The sequence below is a fragment of the Centrocercus urophasianus genome, unplaced genomic scaffold, assembly GCF_019232065.1.
Source record: "Centrocercus urophasianus isolate 14NV4802_14NV808 unplaced genomic scaffold, USGS_Curo_1.0 seq_46, whole genome shotgun sequence".
NCBI lineage: Eukaryota > Metazoa > Chordata > Aves > Galliformes > Phasianidae > Centrocercus > Centrocercus urophasianus.
The window spans coordinates 3,057,485-3,077,313 of NW_024885044.1; the positions used below are offsets into that span (position 1 = coordinate 3,057,485).

At 39.6% G+C, this 19,829-nt stretch overlaps 1 protein-coding gene across 3 annotated transcripts; it reads left to right on the forward strand.

Moving 5' to 3' along the window:
• Positions 1-344: 344 nt before the first annotated feature.
• On the forward strand, positions 345-19,514 carry ZNF831 (zinc finger protein 831). Of its 3 annotated transcripts, XM_042834425.1 has the most exons (7): positions 345-501; positions 4,675-4,724; positions 8,768-13,019; positions 13,876-14,018; positions 15,676-15,845; positions 16,615-16,766; positions 17,857-19,514. In XM_042834425.1, exons 3-7 carry the CDS (start codon positions 8,799-8,801, stop codon positions 18,697-18,699), a joined length of 5,529 nt encoding a protein of 1,842 aa, XP_042690359.1. In that variant the 5' UTR covers positions 345-501; positions 4,675-4,724; positions 8,768-8,798; the 3' UTR covers positions 18,700-19,514. The 3 variants fall into 3 exon arrangements, with proteins under 3 accessions (XP_042690359.1, XP_042690358.1, XP_042690357.1); XM_042834424.1 differs by lacking the exon at positions 4,675-4,724; XM_042834423.1 differs by lacking the exon at positions 345-501 and having other exon boundaries at positions 4,625-4,724.
• The last annotated feature ends 315 nt before the right edge of the window (positions 19,515-19,829 follow it).

The following is a 19,829-nucleotide window of genomic DNA, read 5'->3' on the forward strand; positions in this document are numbered from 1 at the left end:
CTTCTTTAAATACTTAATTTACCTTTTTTTATTTTAAAGGTCGAGGAGAAAACCTGACTGGGTTAAATCTATTCAATTGAAAAAAAAACCAAAAACACGAAAACCAACAACTCCAACTCAGAACAAGAGAAATAAAGTAACCATTTTTCATTTGTTCCTGATGGGTTTGTGCACGGGTTTTTTTTTTTAAACTGTTTGCAAATCTTCAGTGTAATGGTTTGAAACCCAGTCGTGTCATTTCTTTACGCCCACACACAGAGCTGCAGTAGTGCAGACACTGTAGCAGGCAAACCATATTTCCAGCATCGGCCATTAAAACTCTTCCCACCCCAGGCTGGGCTGCCTTCGCCCCCTCCCCAGCACCCACCCTTCCATTTCAAATGCTTAAAAAAAAGAGAAGAGAAAGACACTGAAAAAAGGAAACAGGATGCTGCTTTTGTTCCAACGCTATTCCAGGGAGACCTGAACCTCTCCACCTGCCTGTGAATTGGCCACCTAAAGGTTAGCAAGTGTTTTGTTATCATTCTGTATCGACAGAGATTAATTAAGTTCTGGGTGTTGTGAGATATATTTTTAAGTTATTAATGTAATGGTTCTTTCACTTAGGAACGAGGAGGATTTTTTACTAAAGCAGAAAGCCTTTCATTTTAGTCCTGGCCCCACTTCTGTTTTTAAGGGGATTTAATCAGTATTTTTTTTATCATTTAGCCCAACCTTCTAAACTTTAAAAGATGGATAAGGGTTATTATTTTTCTGTTAGAACAACCTGTTGATTACAGACTGCTGGCTGGAGGTTAACTCTTTATTCACCAGAGAAATAATGCACAGGAGCAAATGTGATAAAAGGATGAAAGAATGGAAATCCTCTGAGGTTTTTAGGGCTTTTTTTTTTAAGCACTAACAATTTTTTTTTTTTCCATTGTGAAGTCACCAACAGTGTTACAAAACCAACAGATGGCTTAGATTTGATTGCTTACTTTTAAGCAAGCAGTGGTACAGATTTGAAATAAAGACATAATAAACTGGAAAGCGTTTCTTGTTACTGGAACTGGGCAGAGTAGAAACATGAGAAGTAGAACAGGAAATATTCACTGATACTAATTGTATGGAGAGCTCAAAACGGCCAGAATAACATCTAGTTAACATCTATACATTAAAATTCTAGCTGACTGTTATTATCAATGTCAGCCTTTTGAAATACAGAAAACCATATATTTAATAATGATCAGAACAGTCAGTGCTATTTCAGAATGAAGAAAAGGTGCTGCAGATCACATTCTTCTTAAAAGGCTTCAACACCATATTCTGTGTTTAACAAAACATGTAAAAAGCTGATTTAAGATAGTGGAGTAAAGTGTCAAAAATGTTTGTCCACAAGAAATAGCACCAGACCTTCAAAGTTCAATGAGGGTGTTCTCTAGGTGCTTTGTACTCTTATAGCAGACAAAGCAGGGCAAAACTTCAGGAATAATTATTTCTTAATGAGCAGCAAGATTTCCAAAAGTCAGAATTTGAGTAAGAAATGATTTAAGATTATGGCAGTTTCAGAATATCAGGAAATTACACATTTTCATCCTAATTCTGCATGGAACTGAGGCTCCCTACTTTGTCAATAAAGTTATACACAGCTTGCATGCTGCTTGTACAGCTTGCAGTCCTGTGAGATCAGAGACATCCCTTAAAAACAAGTGAAAAGGTGAAGTCAGAACTCCTGTTATGAGACACTTTGAGGTATGAAGTCAAACTGAGAAAAGAATAAAGGCAGGAAGCAGTTTTCAAGTGAGCCAAACAGGATTTCATTTCTGTGCTAATCAGAAAAGGTATCAGTTCCATTTGCAAATCTGAATTGAGATCTAGAAAGCTCCAGCATTAGGGTGAACTCATAAACATTTATTTTCCATTAAAGTAGCAGTGTTTGATGTACCTGCATGAAGCTTCTTTCTGGCTCTATAGTTCACTATTACTTCATTATATTTGTATTTAAATAGTTTGCCTAGTCAACTACGAGAGCTCTTCATCAACACTGATACCTCCTGCTAGCCATCCGTGGTAACCTAGCAGCTGGAAATGATAATAACAGTATCTGTATCTTATACACAGATACCGTGTGCTGTTCTCAGCATTATTGTCTTCACAAGGAAAATTAACAATTTTTAAGACACTTTGCTTCTTTTAACCTTTAAAACATGGCTGATAGGGTCTTTGTAGTCTATTAGCTCATTACTATCGGAAGCAGGCTTACCGCCACTTCCACTTCATCACGGCTCTGACCAAAATCCTGCAGGTGTCTTTGACTGGTGCAGGGTATAAATGGCTGGGAAGAAGCCCCTTTCCACACATTCTTGGAACTTTAAACAGATGGCAACAGTATGTGGATTTATCTCATCCATTCCTGATTAAGGCTAGAATTAAGCATGAAATGAGTTTGTGAGCACCACGTACACCCTGCCCTGCCCCTGACAGCAGGCTTATCCTTGTACATAGCTGAACTAGCTGCTTTGCTGTATATTGGCAAGTGAAATTAAGTGGGTTTCCTTGAGCAGGTTAACAGTTTGAACTTAAATGAACAGAAGTGATCTTGCACAGAAATTCTGAGTTAGTAACGCCTACAGAGAGTGGCTAAAATAGAAAACAGAAATAATCAGTTTTAAATTAATTTCAAATAGAATTAATGTAGTACGATACAAGTTGTCAGCAAGCATTCAGTTGACACTTGTAGCCATCAGAGCAGTCTGTTCACTCATACACATGGGGATCATCACACTGGTGGCATCACTCTGATTCCAGGCTCAGTACAAGGGTTAGGAATATCAGACCAAGCTTCAAAAGTCTCTGCTAAGCCCTGAAACCATATCATAGGTGCTGAATTCAGTCAGCCACTTGCTTTAGTTGTAACTTGCTACATTTAACTATTTCTTTTTGGACGCAGGATAACAAGTTTTCAAGTTTACCATTTAGAATTTGATACTCTAGTGTGCAAAAGAATTAATTTTAAGAGCTTTTATGTTTTAGAGTCCTTACTAATTCCAGCACATTGCTGCAATTATTAGCACTGTCTAAAATAAGCTTCCTTTTTAAGTAAGTTCACCTCAGCTTAAAGTGACAGGCAGATTCACAGTGGAATAGAATATAACTGGTTCCATATATGCAATAAAACTGAAGAGATGTTCAGTTTTATAAAAAATGCCTGTGATCAATTATTTGTATACATTCCTGCCAGGGTTCTGTTGTAAGAAGTGCAATGTTTTGACTCTGATGGTTTGTTGGCAGTAGCAGGCAGTAACCCTCCTGTGTGAGAATCCATTGCTTTAGCAACATGTCTCCCAGCAGAGCTGACACCAGTTGCTGCATTCAGTCCCCTCTATCCGTATACAGTGTGGGTCTTTGTAAAGCAGTGCACAATGCCAAATAGTTTTATAGAGTCACTGATTTTAAGCATTTACATTAGCATGACCAGGACCAACCCGGTGTATGATGGAAACAAATAGGCTCTTAGGCAACAATACTAGGCCCTGCTAACCACATAACTAAAAGACAGGCAAGAAAGATAGGAAGATTAAGACAGACATATTTTTCTGCCATCAGTGTTGGAGGTCTATTAAAATAGAATCCAGAAAAGAACCAAAAATACCCAAACAACAGGCAAAACTTCCTGAGATCAATAGAGCTGTGTAGAATGAAATCCATTTACATCTCCAGCATTGGCCTATTAACCAAATTACTAAAAGAAAGAGCTTCTGCTAGAATGGATGTTGGATAAACAATCATAAATATTACAGTTTCACCCCTGTCCAATCCACACCAGTAGGCTGCGGCTAATTGGATTTGGTGCATGCTTACTAAGTTATGAACAGATTAAACACCACATCTTCCAAAAGAGCTCCTAATGAAATTTTACAGGTCAGATATGCCTATGTTGTAAAATTATTGGGCATGAATCTTGCCCGTTGTAGACTGGGCTTTACTCAGTGTAACAGCAGCAGAAGCTGTAGCCATTTCAATGCATGCACGTAAGGAACAGCTCTCCTCCTCGCTGGTCACCCCGGCTGACCGTTCTGTTTGAGGACTTTTACCAAAGTTAACCCACAGACAGTTTAAATTCTCCAAATGATCTTTTCATTTCTCTTGACTGCATCCTATCCTTCTTTCACTACAGCTTTTCACAGGTTTTGGACAGGCATGCTGAGAAAGCCCCAAACACTTCTAACGTCCTTGCAGCTTTTGCCTGCTGGTTACCACCCTGCTGCAGGCACCACTGGGAGCTGCTGGGATAATGCCCTCCCTGATGGGTTTAGCTTTTCCTGAACAGAAAGTAGCTTCTCTCCTCCATTGCTTCCTTTTTCAACACATTTTGAGATATCTTTACTTTAAAGTTACAGGCAAATTACCTTTAGGGAGACAAAGAAAAATTTCTACCTTTGTGCCAGCCTTTTTCACTGAGTGCTGCCACTGAAAGCAGTGTACCAAATGCCTGTACTCAGAGGCAGCTGCTTCTGTTTATGGGCTTCTGTGTGAATAAAGGATAAGAGCAGATTGAAACGCTACTTCATTTTCTTTTGCTTCATCTCTTCCTGTTTTGTGAAGGTTGTTTCTGTGACACCGATGTAAAAAAAATACTTCCTACTTCTAATCTGTTTCAAGTCTTTGTCCTTGTTTCTCTCTGCTTGTCTGAAGTACTGACAGACGTGAGACTTCTTTTGCTGAAATGTGAGCCTCAATAACAGGTATGTAAGCTAAAATTATTTACAAACTAAAGAGGATTCCTCTTCTATATGCCATATGATATTATATTTAAAGTAGGGATCACCAGAAGTTCTAAAAAATGCAAAGATTCCTAGGGTAGTGCAGTGCATTGTTTGTTCAGGGAGTTGAAAAGCTACATCTGTATGGTAAAAAAAGAACCTGAGTATTACACCTACAGACTGTACCTGCAGACCGGGCCCAGGGAGTAGCACTGCATCTGGATTTAAGGATTATAATGTTAATTATGAAGAAGTGACATACAGGCACAGGGAATAAGCAGTTACAAGTTCATTTAATGTTCCTGACTCTGACGGACAACTGGCAGTGTGTGTGTGCCATGCAGATAAGAAACATCACTTGGTTGCACAATTCAAGATTATTATAACACTGCTGATAAAAAGAAGCAAGTTTTATCAACTATATTTGGAATTAGGAAAAAAAAAATACAGAAATAGGGAACACATATATTTAGTCTTTTTTTTCTACCAGTTAGCAGAATAAAACAGGTTCTGTTCTGTTGATTTGTCATATGAAAACACTCCGGTTTTTAGCTTTGTAGTGTTCCAGGCCCACCTACAGTGCATACCTGAAAGTACAGTTCAAACTAGAGACAAAATAATTGCATTTAATTGAGTTTTCTTGACAAGTTTTGATAGCTCAAGAAATTAATTTTTTCAATTTTGGGCATACGAAATCCTACACTTAGTTTTGCTTATTGAAAACATTTATTTATCTCAGGATGATCAGGATTTGGTACTGGTAGCTCCACGCTACAAGCCACAAATGGAGCTCAGATGGTTGTGTAGGAGCCGCCCAGTAACAGTCTGGAGGATAATCAGCAAAGGAAGTTTTCCTGCTTTAAGCAAGGAGTGTTGAGAATCAGTGCTGGGGTATAATTAAGCTGAGATAAGCTATTTTTATCAGTGTACAAAGAAGTACAGTAACTTCTGCATATAAACAACAGATGTGAAAAATGCCATTTTTCAGAATACAGATTGCTGCAGAGAATATGTTTGTAGGGAGTACAAGCCACAGAGGTATATTTTGTTTGCTGTAGACTGCAGCAAACTTCCATTGCTGGTTGAAATGTATTATAAAATTGTATTATAAATGTATTATAAAACTCTTAAAACTATTCTGCAAGCACTTGGGTATTTTCCTCATAGAATATTACAGAACACTGAAAAGATTTATGGGATTACACTGTTTATGGAGCCTCAGAAAACTGAACAGTTTGAGCGAAATTACACAGATTCTGATACTTGGAACTAGAGGATAAATACTAAAAACAACTTTCCATTACAAGTCCTACTAATTTCCAGTCTGGCCTCACAGTGACGATCAGCTGTGCAGGCACAGGAGGATATTCAAAGAGGGATAAGTTTGTGGCTCTGGAGGAGGCTTAATGGGGTGGAAACATGAATTCCAGACTTTCACATTTCTCCAGGGGAGCACAGACACTGTGATCTGTTTTGTCTGATGTGGTTTACTTGTTAGATCTTCTAGCTATACATTATTCACTTTTCTTCGAGTCCTGTCTATATAACATCCTTGGCAGAACTACTGCAGGCCTAGTTTATGAATGCCAATGACTCATGTTGTATTACTTGCTGCTGTCTTTGTTAAGTACAGTTGCAATTTATCTGCACTGAGCAGATAAAGCTTGCATACTATTATACATTTTGCAGCAAATATTAGACTTTATTTCTATACAGTACCTGGTATTTCATGGGTTGTGCCATCACAGCTCCTACCAGTCAGCCAAGTTCACAGTATGTAAGTGCCTACATATGAAAGCAGTTTAGGAACCTAGAAGGGATGTGAAATGTCTACCACCTCATTTTGCAAATTAGAGCAATCTATTGTAGGGTTAACTGCAGTGCAGAATATGGATAATAAATTAATTCCACTAATAAGCCATAATCTTGTAACATCCTTATGAATACAGTCAACAACTTTATTATAAAGCAGCTATGTGGACAAGAATATTATTTATTATGTTTTATTACAAAGCAGCAGGGAGCGGACAAGAAAACTGCAGACCTGATATGTTGAATTTGATTCACAAAATTGACGAGAAAGAAGAAAAGATTGTTTCCAGAAGGAAAGTCAGAAAGCACATCCCCACATCCCAGGGACTGCATTGCTGTCTTTTCCTTCACTTTTCCAATTCTTGCAGTAAGCAAAGCGTATTGGAAAGAAAAAGGAAGAAGCTTTGGCAGTGAAGCAAGGGTTGCCAGTCAGCAGGGACTCTCCAGATGTGGTGTAGAATTAGAAGAGTGCAGGATTAGGCACCAGGTATACTGGATTTTCAAGACAAGTACTTGCAGTTGCATTGTGAGCTACGCATAGGGATGACATAATCAAAGGGATGAAAGGTAATTTTCTATAACACAAAACCTTTACATTTACAAAGGATTGCTGAGAGCATTGCTTTATCGTCCTGTTTCAATGGTGCATATATTTCATACGCAAAGCACCTGAATTCTTAGTCTATTTATTAAGGTGCTAAATAGATTTATCACTGAGCATATAACCCATTGACCTTTATCTATTCCACTTGATAATTAATAGAAAATTATTTTCCCATTATTTCATGTGGTGTGAGGTGCTGCCATTTTCATCCAGCTATCAATGTACCATCTCTTCAAGAGATCAAACAGTAAATGAGGAATACTTGAAAACAATTGTACGGAGTTTTCCATTTCTACTTTATATGAATCATTTGGAAAGTTCCCAGCAACTGCATGCAAAGGAGATTTTGTTTTGAACAATGCTAACATACTGTGTGCCATATGGCACTAATGAAAGAATGTTTTTGGGCTGAGCATTTATTACTCTTTCCCAGTAATGGTTAACTATTAAAACTATGTAAGGAGGGTACTGCAATGCTGCTGCAGACTATTCAGTAAGGCAACAAATTGCATATTTCACATTTAGCCACTGATGTTATTTTAAGTGTTTATTTTTGTGATTGTTAACACAAGAGCAGTTATATTCATACTGCATATTGGGCTACAGCTTGATGCATCCTGACTGGATGAAGAGGAGGCAAGCAATAAATAAGTAGTTGTGAATATGGCAGAATAATAATAATTTGAATAAGCATTCAAAGATCACTTTCTAATTGTTACCCAAACTAGAATGAGATGATGCTGATGTCTATTATGTTTTCCAGAAATAATTGTCAGCTAGCTTGTTTCAAACGCTTTATTTCTAAGAGGGAAAAAAAAGGCAAGAAAATTTTTTTGTTTAGGAAAAAAAATCAGTCTGGACCAGTACCAACCCTGAATGTATTTAGGCAGATTTTCATAAGAATGGCTTTACTTCATCCAAGAACTTTGGATATAAAATGTTTTCAGCTGGAATTGAAAATATCTAAAAATAAACAGTGTACCACCCTATTCCCTCTAATTAGTCAAATTGAATGTGGGCTGCACAAACAACAGCTTTAATTTACCCTGCTATTTCACTGGGATACCATCTTTTCTACTTCTACATATTTATGTAAACCTCATTGGTGTAAAAAATTGGTTCAGTTTTAGCCATATCTGGTTAAACTCAGACAATACAGCCATGCTTAATGTCCCGTGTTTGGAACGAGTTGCCCAAAGATGTTTTACCCTCAGTGGTTTTCCAATCCAGCCTCGATAACACACGCAGTGACCTCAGTATAGCTCAGAACTCACCTGGCTTTGCTGAGTTTGGGCTAGAGCTGCATTTGCAGATCTGATACTCGGATTTATTTCTAATGCTTTGTGCACCTATTGTAGGTATTAAGTGCATTCTTCATTTTTCTTTACACTATTCAGAACTCTTCAATTTCTAGCTTAGCAATAAAAGACGAATCAATTTAACTGGAAAATACAGTAATTATAGTCTGTATAATGCCTGTATGTGATTTGTTGTATTATTTGCTAGCATTTCAAGTCCAGTGATTGACTTATATATACTAATAAAAAAAATGTTTATTTTAGTTAGCTGTCTGAAGACTCCTACTGGTCTCATTTCCCCTTCCCTACAGATACACGAGTACCTGACAGATAACCTTTGAAATGGAGGCACAGAAGCATCCTGGTCTGACAGCTGCACTAGCAGACCAGCCACTTCCAACCTCTTCTCTTCAGCCTGCACAGGGTCCTTCAGCTCTCAGCCAAAGCAGTGCGGTTCCTCCACAGGAACAAGCACTGCCTCAACCTGTGTATCTAAAAGCCCTCACCATTCCCCTGTACCAGCCTGTCCAGCCAGGATGCTTTCAGCCAAGCAGTCAGCTAGTGGCTGGCAGGAGCTGTGGAAACCTGGATAGCAGTAATATACCTCTGATCCTGAACCCACTTGTTCCTTCCGAAGGCACAGATCAGCCCCAGTCAGTGTTTCAGAAACAACTTGGGCAAACTCTCACATTGAACATAGTGAGCACTTTACCTGTTTTATCATCACCGAATTCTTCTGTCGGCGCACCTATCGGAAGCCCAGGAAAATCAAAAAATGCTGGGAAATATATCTGTAAGCACTGTGGTCGAGACTGTTTGAAGCCAAGTGTCCTTGAGAAACATATTCGCTCTCACACAGGAGAGAGACCCTTCCCATGCACCACTTGTGGTATTGCATTTAAAACTCAAAGTAATTTGTACAAACACAGAAGAACTCAAACACACGTCAACAACACCAAACTACCCTCAGACTCTGACAACACCGGTACACTGGAGCAAAATGAGAAAGCAACAGAGAGCATCGCGTCACAGCAAGGCACCAAAGGACATGGTAGCAGCTATGAAGACCGGGGGATGCAGGTGAAACAGGTGACTTTGGAGACCAGTGCTGTAACAGACAGTAAGAAACTTAATGACCTTTCAGTGCCAGCAACAAGCAATTCGTCAATATTTTCAGAAAATCAAGAAAGAACTCATCAGTCTTTTAGTTCAAAGACTGATCAGGAAGTTTCTGAAAAAGAACCTCCAAGTTTATCATTTCCAGTTGCCTTGCCAAATGGTCAGTGCCAGATAAAGAAGATGCAGGAGCAAAGAACTCCAGCTGCCAACAAGCACATTCAGTTGCAAAGGCAGCAAGCAACATCTTCAGAAAAACAGTGGGATTACAAGCCATTTGACTGCAAGCTAAAGAAGTGTGAGAGCACCGACTCAGGGTATCTGTCACGCTCTGATAGCACAGAACAACAGTTGGCATCCTCCAGCCCGCTGCACAGCCTCTGTGAGCACAGCACTGAACTGGAAAACGAAACTGCTGTCAGCAGCTCAAGGTGCACGGCCGGAAGCAGTGCAAAGTCAGAGCCAGCTGAGAAAGCTACAGCCTTGATGCTAGAGAAAAAGAGGCTGGAGGAACACATTTCCAAACTTATTTCTCATAACAAAATTGTGGTGGATGACACTCAATTAGACAATGTTAGGCCCAGAAAAACTGTCCTTTCTAAACAGGGAAGCATAGATCTGCCAATGCCTTATACATACAAAGACTCTTTCCATTTTGACATCAGGACTTCTGACACCAACAGGAAAAAGAACTTCTCTCTTTGTTCAGCAAAATCCACCTTAGCACCCCTAGAGAAATGCAAGCCCATGTTTTTTCATTCCGTCCCCACACAGTTCTCCACAACGATAGATGCTGTGCCTGTCACACGAAGCAACTCCCTGCCATTTGTGGAAGGCACGAGAGCGGTGCATGACAACGCAGGCTGCTCAAAACCGCTGTCTCTTACTAAGCAGTCTGTAAATACAGGCGCTGCTGCTTTGCTGCCTAGCAACAACCCCATTGCAAATTCGGTGGATTTTCCCAGCAGCCATCCTCGAGCTCTAGTCAGACAGACAGCAGTGGATGACGTGCCACTAAGTAACGTGGCTGATCTTCCTCCCTCGGAGGAGCTGCAGATGAGTGCGAGGCTTGGGACTGGAGAAACAGTCAGCACTAAAAACAAGAAACACAATCAAAGGAAGCTAAAGATGTTCTCGGAAGAAAAATGGCAAATGTATGGAGATGAAACCTTTAAGAAAATCTACCAAAAAATGAAAAGCAGTCAACATGCCAGGAAAATCAAAGAAAGGGGGAATAAGATTGCAGATATTACAGGCTCCACTCCTGATTCAAAGGAATCAGCCAGCAGTACTGACACTGCTGAAGAAAAAGATGTCAGGACCTCTGCAAGTGACAGCCTTTCCTCCCTTGTGACAACAGAATTAAACACTGTTAAATCAGAAAATGGTACAAATGGTAACCAGATTCCACACAGCGCGTCCTTAGAGGAAACCACAGACAGTTTAACCTATGTAATGGAGACATCACATTCAGTAAATGCGAGTGCACATACTGCAGTGAGCAAAGCTTCCCAAGATCCCCATGGCAGCGACACAGACAAACACACGGGTGGCAACAACACGTTACCAGCTCCAAGCAGTCGAGAGTGCAGGCTGCAAAATACTCAGTGTCAACCCGACACTAACAGAATGAAGGATGACTGCTTGCCCGTATTGAGTAGCAAATGGGAAGAATCAAGTCCTGGGAAAGAATCCAGTACATTTAAATCAGATTATAAAAGCACTTCAAACAATTATGGAAACCATAACAGGAATCAGGAAACTGTCCGGCATGCCTTGATGCCCCTGTGGCTCCACTGCAGCAACAGAGAATCCTTAGGGAAATCCCAGAATTTACCATCAGAAAGAAAAAAGCTGAAAGTTGAAGTGGAGAAGAAAGAAAACATTATTTCAAAGTGCTACCCTAGGCCCTGTAGTGAAAGCAGTGCAGTAAATGAAGCAGAGACTGCCTGCTGCACTATCGCTCTGTGTCTTTCCACAGCACCAGTGAAACTCTCCAGTAAAACAGAGGAGCAAAACCTAAGCACAAGAATAAACGAATCAGCTGGAGGTGCTGAGAATGTAGATTGTGTAAAAACAAGCAGACTCCCCACTGGAGTCGTTCATTATGGTGACATTAACCCTCTTTCACATTCAGCAGAGATCTCAAAAGCTTCATCTGTGGGATTTTTGAGGTCTGACTTCAGGGGAAGTGATTGCGATACTTTTGCTTTGCACAACACAACAGATGTCAAAACGTGTCTTGTGAAAACAGGAGCACCACTTTTCAGTGACAGCACTGCTAAAGCATCTTCCAAAATCCATCATCTGCAATCTGGTCAGTTAACTCCAGACCCATCGAAAAATGCTTTTTCTCCAAAATATATCCTTAAATTGCCACAAGACCAGAGAAACTCTGATCTGTCGATTCTGCTTCAATCCGAACAGATTACACCTCGTCCTTCTGTGACAGATTCCTTAACCAACCCACCCTGCTCTTCTGACAGCAGATCACCCTGTTCTCATTCCAGTGATGTGCTTTGGTCCCCTTTAAAATTTGAAGTGAGACAAAAAGGCAGCAAAGGAGAGCTACGATGGAACTTACATGCAAACTGGAAAACTCCAGTATTGTGCTCACCAGTCAGCTCAGAAACAACAAATATCTTAACAACAGTAGATGGCACCTTTTATAAGGAGGAAATTATGAGAGGGGCTTGGAAAAGCAAACAGAATAAAAATAAACTGAATTATCAAAAACAAACAGAAGGGAAGTGGGTGAGCATAGCTACTTCATCAGCACAAACCCCAAAGAAGAAGATATGCTTTACTTCTATGTATTCGAGTGGTTTTGTCGTATCAGCCGACATCACAGAAGAAAAAGTTTTACATCAGCTTTGCTCAGGAGGTGACTCTTTGATGACAGCATCAGGCCGAAGGGAAGCTTCTAGCAAGGATGCAGAGTCAACAGTCATGGGGTGGGACACAGGTGGAAGCCCAGGGATTCTTAAGGACATGTCACCAACATCAGAGGATACGGAGCAGACTCGGAGATCAAAAGATAGCTCCACTTATTTGTGCCATTCCTTTGGCACTTTTCACTGCCACGCTCTCACCACTCACTGCGAGGAATTCCCAGCGCTGCGCAGCAATAGCCTGACTTCCTACTCCGAAAGTTTTACAGTGCTGAGCACCAAGAGCACCTTCCCATCACTAAATGCTGAAACTCGGTTAACCTGGTGCTGTTTAACAAAAAGCCTTCCTCTGCCTGCTGAGCAGAAAGGGAATGCAGACTCTGCTTATTCCTCCATGCACATCCACAAGGAGTCCAGCAATGAGTGCGCACTGTCAAAATGTGATATTTCTATTTTCAAAATGAAAAACGTTAGCAAGACTGTGGCCTCCAGCTTAACAAACAAGAGCTTAAACACACTGCCTTCATCCTTTTCTCAAGGACAGCAGATGCAGGAGGTAAGATTAAGGGTCCTATTTCCTTTCTCAAAAGGGTGTAATCAGCTTACAAGGACGATTTTAATAGAAAAACAAGAGAATTAAGAAACAAATTAAGAAACTAATGTCCATGTTTATGGACATTTGCAGGCATTTGTGATGCAGAATTGATCAGTTATATCATTACAAGTCATACTTGTTTGGTGCATAAAACATGCATAATTTTGTGTATGTACCTTTCACTCGAGAATTTCAGTAGAAATGCTCTCTAGTGAGAAGACCATAATTTCTCTTTCTCAGTTCTTCCCCTGGGGTTTTTCTTATATTCTTTTGTGACAGTATTTGTATTTCATAATTTTCATTTTAAATTAATATTTGAATTAGAGTAGGACGTATGAGACAGTCAAGCTCAAGATTTTATTTTACTTGGAGATATTTAGAGTCAAAGGCAGGCTATGTATTAGATGTTTCCTTATGGTGAGAGACAAACATCAACAAAATCAAATTGCATTAATACTCTGTAAGCGTTTAAAGCCTGAAAGCTTTTTGTTTTTAAGTAAGTGAAGACAGACCAGTCTGTACAGATCCTAGAACAGCTCTATAAGACTCAGCTTGCTTTTTATATGGGGAGAAGAATGCAAAAGAATGCATGCTAATTTGGTACAGGCCCACAGAAGCAGTGGGTTGTTTAAACGTTATAAAATCAGATGGACAAAGTGATTAGAAAAACGAACATGAAAATTCTAGGAAAAATGTCAGAGAATCCTATCAACTACTGTGCTATCAGTGCCATCTAATGAGCACAGATTCCTACTATCTCAGTTACTGTAATTCACAACTTTTAACGTGCTTTCAATTTTTTCAATGTTTTTAATAGTTATGCGCAGCAGCTCCTGCTGGTGCTTTCAAAACCATATCAGAGAAAAAGAAGAAACCATCAGTTTGCAAAAAGGAAAAACCAGCAGCAAATAAACTCAAGAGGAGCCACAAACAGAAAAAAATTAAAATCCCCCCCAAATGGTAAGGAATGTGCTTTCATATGGTTCCGTCTTCCCTGGATACAAACATCATTTTGCTGCGATGGGTGTAAAAGTGTCCACAGAAAACAGAAAGCCACTCCCAAAGTTCAGCCTTGTCAAAATTGGGGGAGAAAATAAATCTCATAGCAAGATCTATTCCCAACTGCAGCAGTTCCACAAAGGTAAATTATCAAGATTATCAGAACTTTCAATGTATTATTTGCTGTCAGGAGCAAACTTTTCTAAGCAAAAGAGACATACAGCAAAGAAAGATGATGACTGGTCAGGTGAGTGTTACTGTGCTTTAGAACTGATTCTTATCTGTCAAAATTGTCAGCACTCTGTTTTATTTGAAGGGAAGCAAAATACTTCAGTTTTATTCCTGTTACAGTTAAAAGCTATATGCAAGACCCTTCTGTCCTCAGACCTCTATCTTTTATTCACAAGAGAATGCAGAGGAGAAAAGTCAAGTTTTAGCAGTAAGTGAATAAAGCCAGCCATAGTTTAAATGATCAATCAGTTTAAATATGAAGCTGAAAGAACATAAGGCTATTGAAGGCACACTGTACCAATCAGTGCAGTTCCTCTGACTTCAGTGGCACTTCATTTCGGTGGAAGATTTAGCCTCTAATGTTTCAGGAGTGTGAGGCAGCAGAATGTCTGATGAAATGCTTCAGTAAGAAACACATCACGTGTGCATACATCCCTCTTATTTAATCTTATGACCAAAAACAGACAGAGCTTTTCCTTCAGGACAAATCACTGTTGGTAACTTAATCCCCATGTCTACCTTCATAAACAGCACCTCAATTTTGAAGGATCATCGGACCACACATAGAACACTCAGGTCTGTATTACCCAAACTGTCTTCTGGCATTCTTCTACACGTTCGGGTTCTTTTTTTCCCTTCTTCACCCCCATTTCTTTTCTGCCAGCCTCAGGATTGATTTGGCCATATCAGAAAAATACAGAGATTCAACTGAATATAGAGACCTGAAAGCCAATCTATATCAGTAGCTAGCTGGCCAAACTTTTAATAATGAAATGCAATATATTTTTCTTATACACCAAACATCTAAGTAAGCTGTTAGGTTTACTTAGCATTGTGTGTATAATGTTTGATTCTACTGATACAGGAATGGAAACTTCCAACGTAATTTTGTCCCAATCATTAAAATTAACTGAACTAGCTGGAGAAAATGACAAAGTCGTTGCATTATCCAGTGTGAGTTTTCTAAGTATCTGAAACATGTTGTTCAGCACTGATGATTGCTGATTAGGTTGCACATAAGAAGTACAAAAAAGAAAAGCAAAATACCAACAACTGTGCACTCATGCGATTCTTGTGCATTTCAGTATTTATGAGCATGCAGTTTTAAAACTCCAAATACAGAAAAGTGTTTCTAGATCTGCAACTCCTGAATCCTTTTCTCCCAGCAAACCAAGGACATACTGAAATCCAACACTGAGAAGTTCAGTAAAAGAAAGGTTGGAGTATCTTGTTTTTTGAATTAAGATGAACTAACATCTCCTCCACAGAAGTAAATTCCTGAATTCCCAGCAAAAAGGCCTGATGTTGTGGTATTATTTGTATTCTACGATGGCCAGTCTTAAATAGCACATATTTGTTTCGCCTTTCAATGCCACTTGCAATGCAGGTACAGAGGAAGGCACATACATGGATACACTCAGCTGAAAATGAGCCGACTGAACAGGAGACGCTGTTTTCCAAATAGAACACTGGATGTTTTGAAAAAGGGCTGCTCATCACAAGCCTGTACATTTAACCACTGTAAGAAGTGCCATTCTCCTCAGTCAAAGGTTCAAGGTAAGCATTTCAAATATTTTTGAGTGTACTGAATGTTTGGTTTTGAAAAGGCTGAATGTTAGCAGTATTTCTGATATGTACCTGTGTATGGGAACTGCTGAGTCACGGCCTGAACCTCTGATTGATCACCTGAGGTGAGCCATGAGCCAGCCAGAGGAGCACAGGTGAAGGCAATTCTCCTGTGCTGCAGGAAGGGATGGAGCCTGGCTGCACCCCTCCTAGACCTATTTAAGAGCTGGCTGCCAGTGAGGAAGGATCTCTTCTGGGATCCCTCCTTCTGGTGTTTCGTGGTGAGCCCAGCCAAGGGGTAAGCCTTCCATTTTATTCTCTCTTGTTATCATTGTCCACTTCACCTAACTCTCTTGTTTATTTTGTGATTGTAACATCTTGATATCCATTGATTATACAAGTTAGTCTGGAGTGTTGACTTGGTTTCAGTAACCCAGTGAAAATATTCGGCTCCCTTGATTTAAAGGAGTGGTAGTAATGGGAATGTTTGTGTTGTGACCACCTTTGAAGCAGAGACGTTATCTTGTGTCTTTTTCATAGCAGATATGAATAGGTATTACTCTGCAAGACATCTTAATTACCATTGAAAACAAAGTTGAGAAAAGGTAGCTGGGAAAATGTATAAGGCTTAGGATGAAAAGTTACAGAAAGCAATAAATACATGAGAGTTAGATGAGTGAAATGATGAGAAATTCACTAATTCTGGCATGTAGGGGAACAACATTCAAAGTAAAAGTTTATTCAAACCTTTTCTCAATAGAAAATTATCTACACCAGCAAAAGGACTCGTCTTGCTCTGCCTCAGACAAGCTGCTTTGCATAAGGAAGAAAGAAGGAAAAAATAACTCAGGAACATTTTCCCACATTGAAAACCTTACCCACGTTAAGCAAAATGACACAGAGGATAAACAAGTAGGTATTGTACCTTATATGACTGTTGATTATGAGAAGAAAACAAAACATACCGGTAATTAAAACTTGAACTTTAAAGCTGCTAAACATAATGCAAGTTGAGAGTGCTTTATCGCAGATTTTTACCAAAAATGTATTAAAATTATCTTGGGGCACTGCTGTTGGAGGTGCCAGCAGATAGGGCGTTCTGTGCCACGTGATGGAGCAGTTACTAGCTTATCACTGGGGAGGATGCTAAGAGACACATGCAGTGAAAAGTGTGTGCATCCAACATGGCATCAGGGCTTCTTCAGCCATCTGGGTGCATCTGTGAGGCTACAGTTTCAGTACTACCAAAGGCTGCATTAGCCAAATGGGGCTTTAGGCACATCTGTGCATGCTGCAAGCAGTGCTGTTGTATGCAGTGTCAGCAAAGCCTCTGAGAGAAACAGTCTATATCTTTATCCTAACTGTTTTACTTTTCCCTAGACTAGCCACAATCAAAAACAGATGCTACTGAGCCAGAAGGGTTTTGTGTAGCAGGAGCACTGGTTCCTCACATAAAATAAGCATTTAGGAGAATAACTCTTATGATGGGTATTATTGTAGGAAATAAAACTATTTCATATCTCACAATCTCAGACATCATATTTCTTAAAGATTCATCCTAAAACTTTCCTTCAGTGATGCATAAACACCTTTGAAAGATATATATTCAAATATCTTAATAAAAAGAATGCTGTCCCTACACATACACATACACATGCAGCTGGAAATGTTTGGCTCCCATTACCCAAAAATTATTAGCATGATTTGTCACCTAACCAAGAAAAAACACCTTAGAAAAAACATACATCTATTACTACACCTCACATAGTGGAAGAAAGAAAAGCCTTCTCATCAAAAGTGGGATGAGTAACTCTGTCTGCAGTAATGAGTTGTTTGAATAAAGGTTGATACTATCCTTAGCTACTCAGTTGATACAAGTTACTGCACAGCTAAATGCCTTCTACCAACATAGTTGACATTATTATCACACTCTTTTAAAGGACAGCATTGCTTTGGATTGAAAATTTTTAATGTAAATGTTTCCTCTCCCTAATTTCTACAGGACATTTCTGGGAAAATCAGGGAACACACCAGAACAAATTTCTCTTTTCAGACCATTGCACCTCTGGAAGTACCTATGGCAGCTCATTCCCTTCTGTCCTCAGTCACTACAGCCATGCAGGAAGTCAGCAGTGATGTGGAACCTCGCTGTTCAGTGACACAACCACTTGTGCTTCAACAGTCGGTTCCAGAGGAGTCACAGACAAATGTTCAGACAGACTCAATGGCATCTTTTTGGTCCTGTCCTTTTGGTCTTACAAATACAATCAAAGGTGGCCAATCTATCAGCACAAACTCAGAGACTTCTTGTCCCCTTTCCTTAAGTCTTGAGGTAAGACAGGAAAGCGTACCAAGTGTAGAGTTAGAGATTCAGAGCTTTGGTACGTTAGATTCAATGATTCAGGCCTCAGGAAGAGCAGAAGATCAAACTGAAGAAAATACATGCTCATCTTCCAAGGAAAACTCAACTCACAATTCCCAAGCTAGATGTTTGCATTCACTGGGATCAAAAGCAGAATCTCATCTTGAGTCAGTCTCTGTGGCTAAATTATCCCATACAGAATGCACAGAGCAGGAGAACTCTCAAAAAATCCTTCACCTTCGTGGAGCTGCAGCCAAGAATGGAGCCCACCAGCAGACAGAGACCTATGGGAGGCAGCACGAAACAGCTTCTACATTTAAAAAGCCCTCAGTAACACTCAGGTCCCCTGAATTCAGTAATTTCTCAGCAACAGCTTCCAAGACATACAAAAAGAGAGGTTTAGAAATGATGAGGAAGCAAATCAGAGTTGAATACGATGACACTAGTAGCGATGATGAAGATAGGCTTGTTATAGAAATATAAATAGGCTGCTAGTAGCACGCTTGCATGATGGCCCATTACATAGGAAATACCAGGTATGTTTGTATTTCTGAAGCACTTTAGGATCAGGAAAGCCATTCCTCCGTGCAGCATTCCCTTCTCAAGAGAGTTCTTTATTCAAAGGACTCAAAACTTTAAAAATAAAACTTATTTGAAACAAAAGGGGAAGCTTGCATCATATACTTCAATGGAAATATTAAGCTTGCATTTATGAGGGGTTTCTAGCATTGTTAACCTTATTACCAGTCTCACCTCGTGCCCAGAAGCACTAGCTGCCAGTGGTTGTATTATTAAAAGCCTGCAGTGTATTTATGTAAATACACACACCAACAGGAGCAGCAGCTAAGATTTCCTGGAAGAATATGGATATACTCCTATATACTCTTTTTTTGTAGTCACTGCTAGTTGTTCTGGGAGTGACAAACTGGCATTCAGGGGAAGATGGATTCCCTAAGTGTATGTGATCCTGAAGGAGCCTGCAAAAATGCTGATCTTTCTCCATGTTGCACAAATGTCAATGCTTCGCTGTGACAAACGTCACAAGCACGCTTTGGTTTGTGTTCTGTGCCTTTCATGCCAATATCTACTCAAATATTCTCGATTTCTAGTTGGAAAACATGGATGTTCGCTATTGGTACCTCCTTGTGGTAAAAGATCTGACAGGCTCTTAGATGTAACTGCAGTGATGCTATTTTATTGACAGTGAAGAAACTATTAAAAAAAGCTGTTCCATAAATTGTGCTAACAACCCCAGATTTACTGGTTTCTTTGTGAATAAATAATTAGTCCAAATTTGACCAGGTGTATTCACTTGATTAAACCAATCAGCATCCCTCACTTCTCCACTATAGTCAAATTCTTTACTTAAACGTTTACCAGTTTTAATACTGTGAATCACATACAGTGTTTTATAGAGAAACCTACGTGGAATACTTGGAAATCCCTTTGCTTCAGTTATGCACAATTAAGCTTACAAAGATCCTGCTTACAAATAGATCTGGTATACTATGGGGAAAACAAATAAATGCATATGTGAAAAAGGATGCCAAACATCACATGGCATCAGCTAACAGAAACAAAACCAAGAGTTGAGTCCCATGTATTCCTGTATT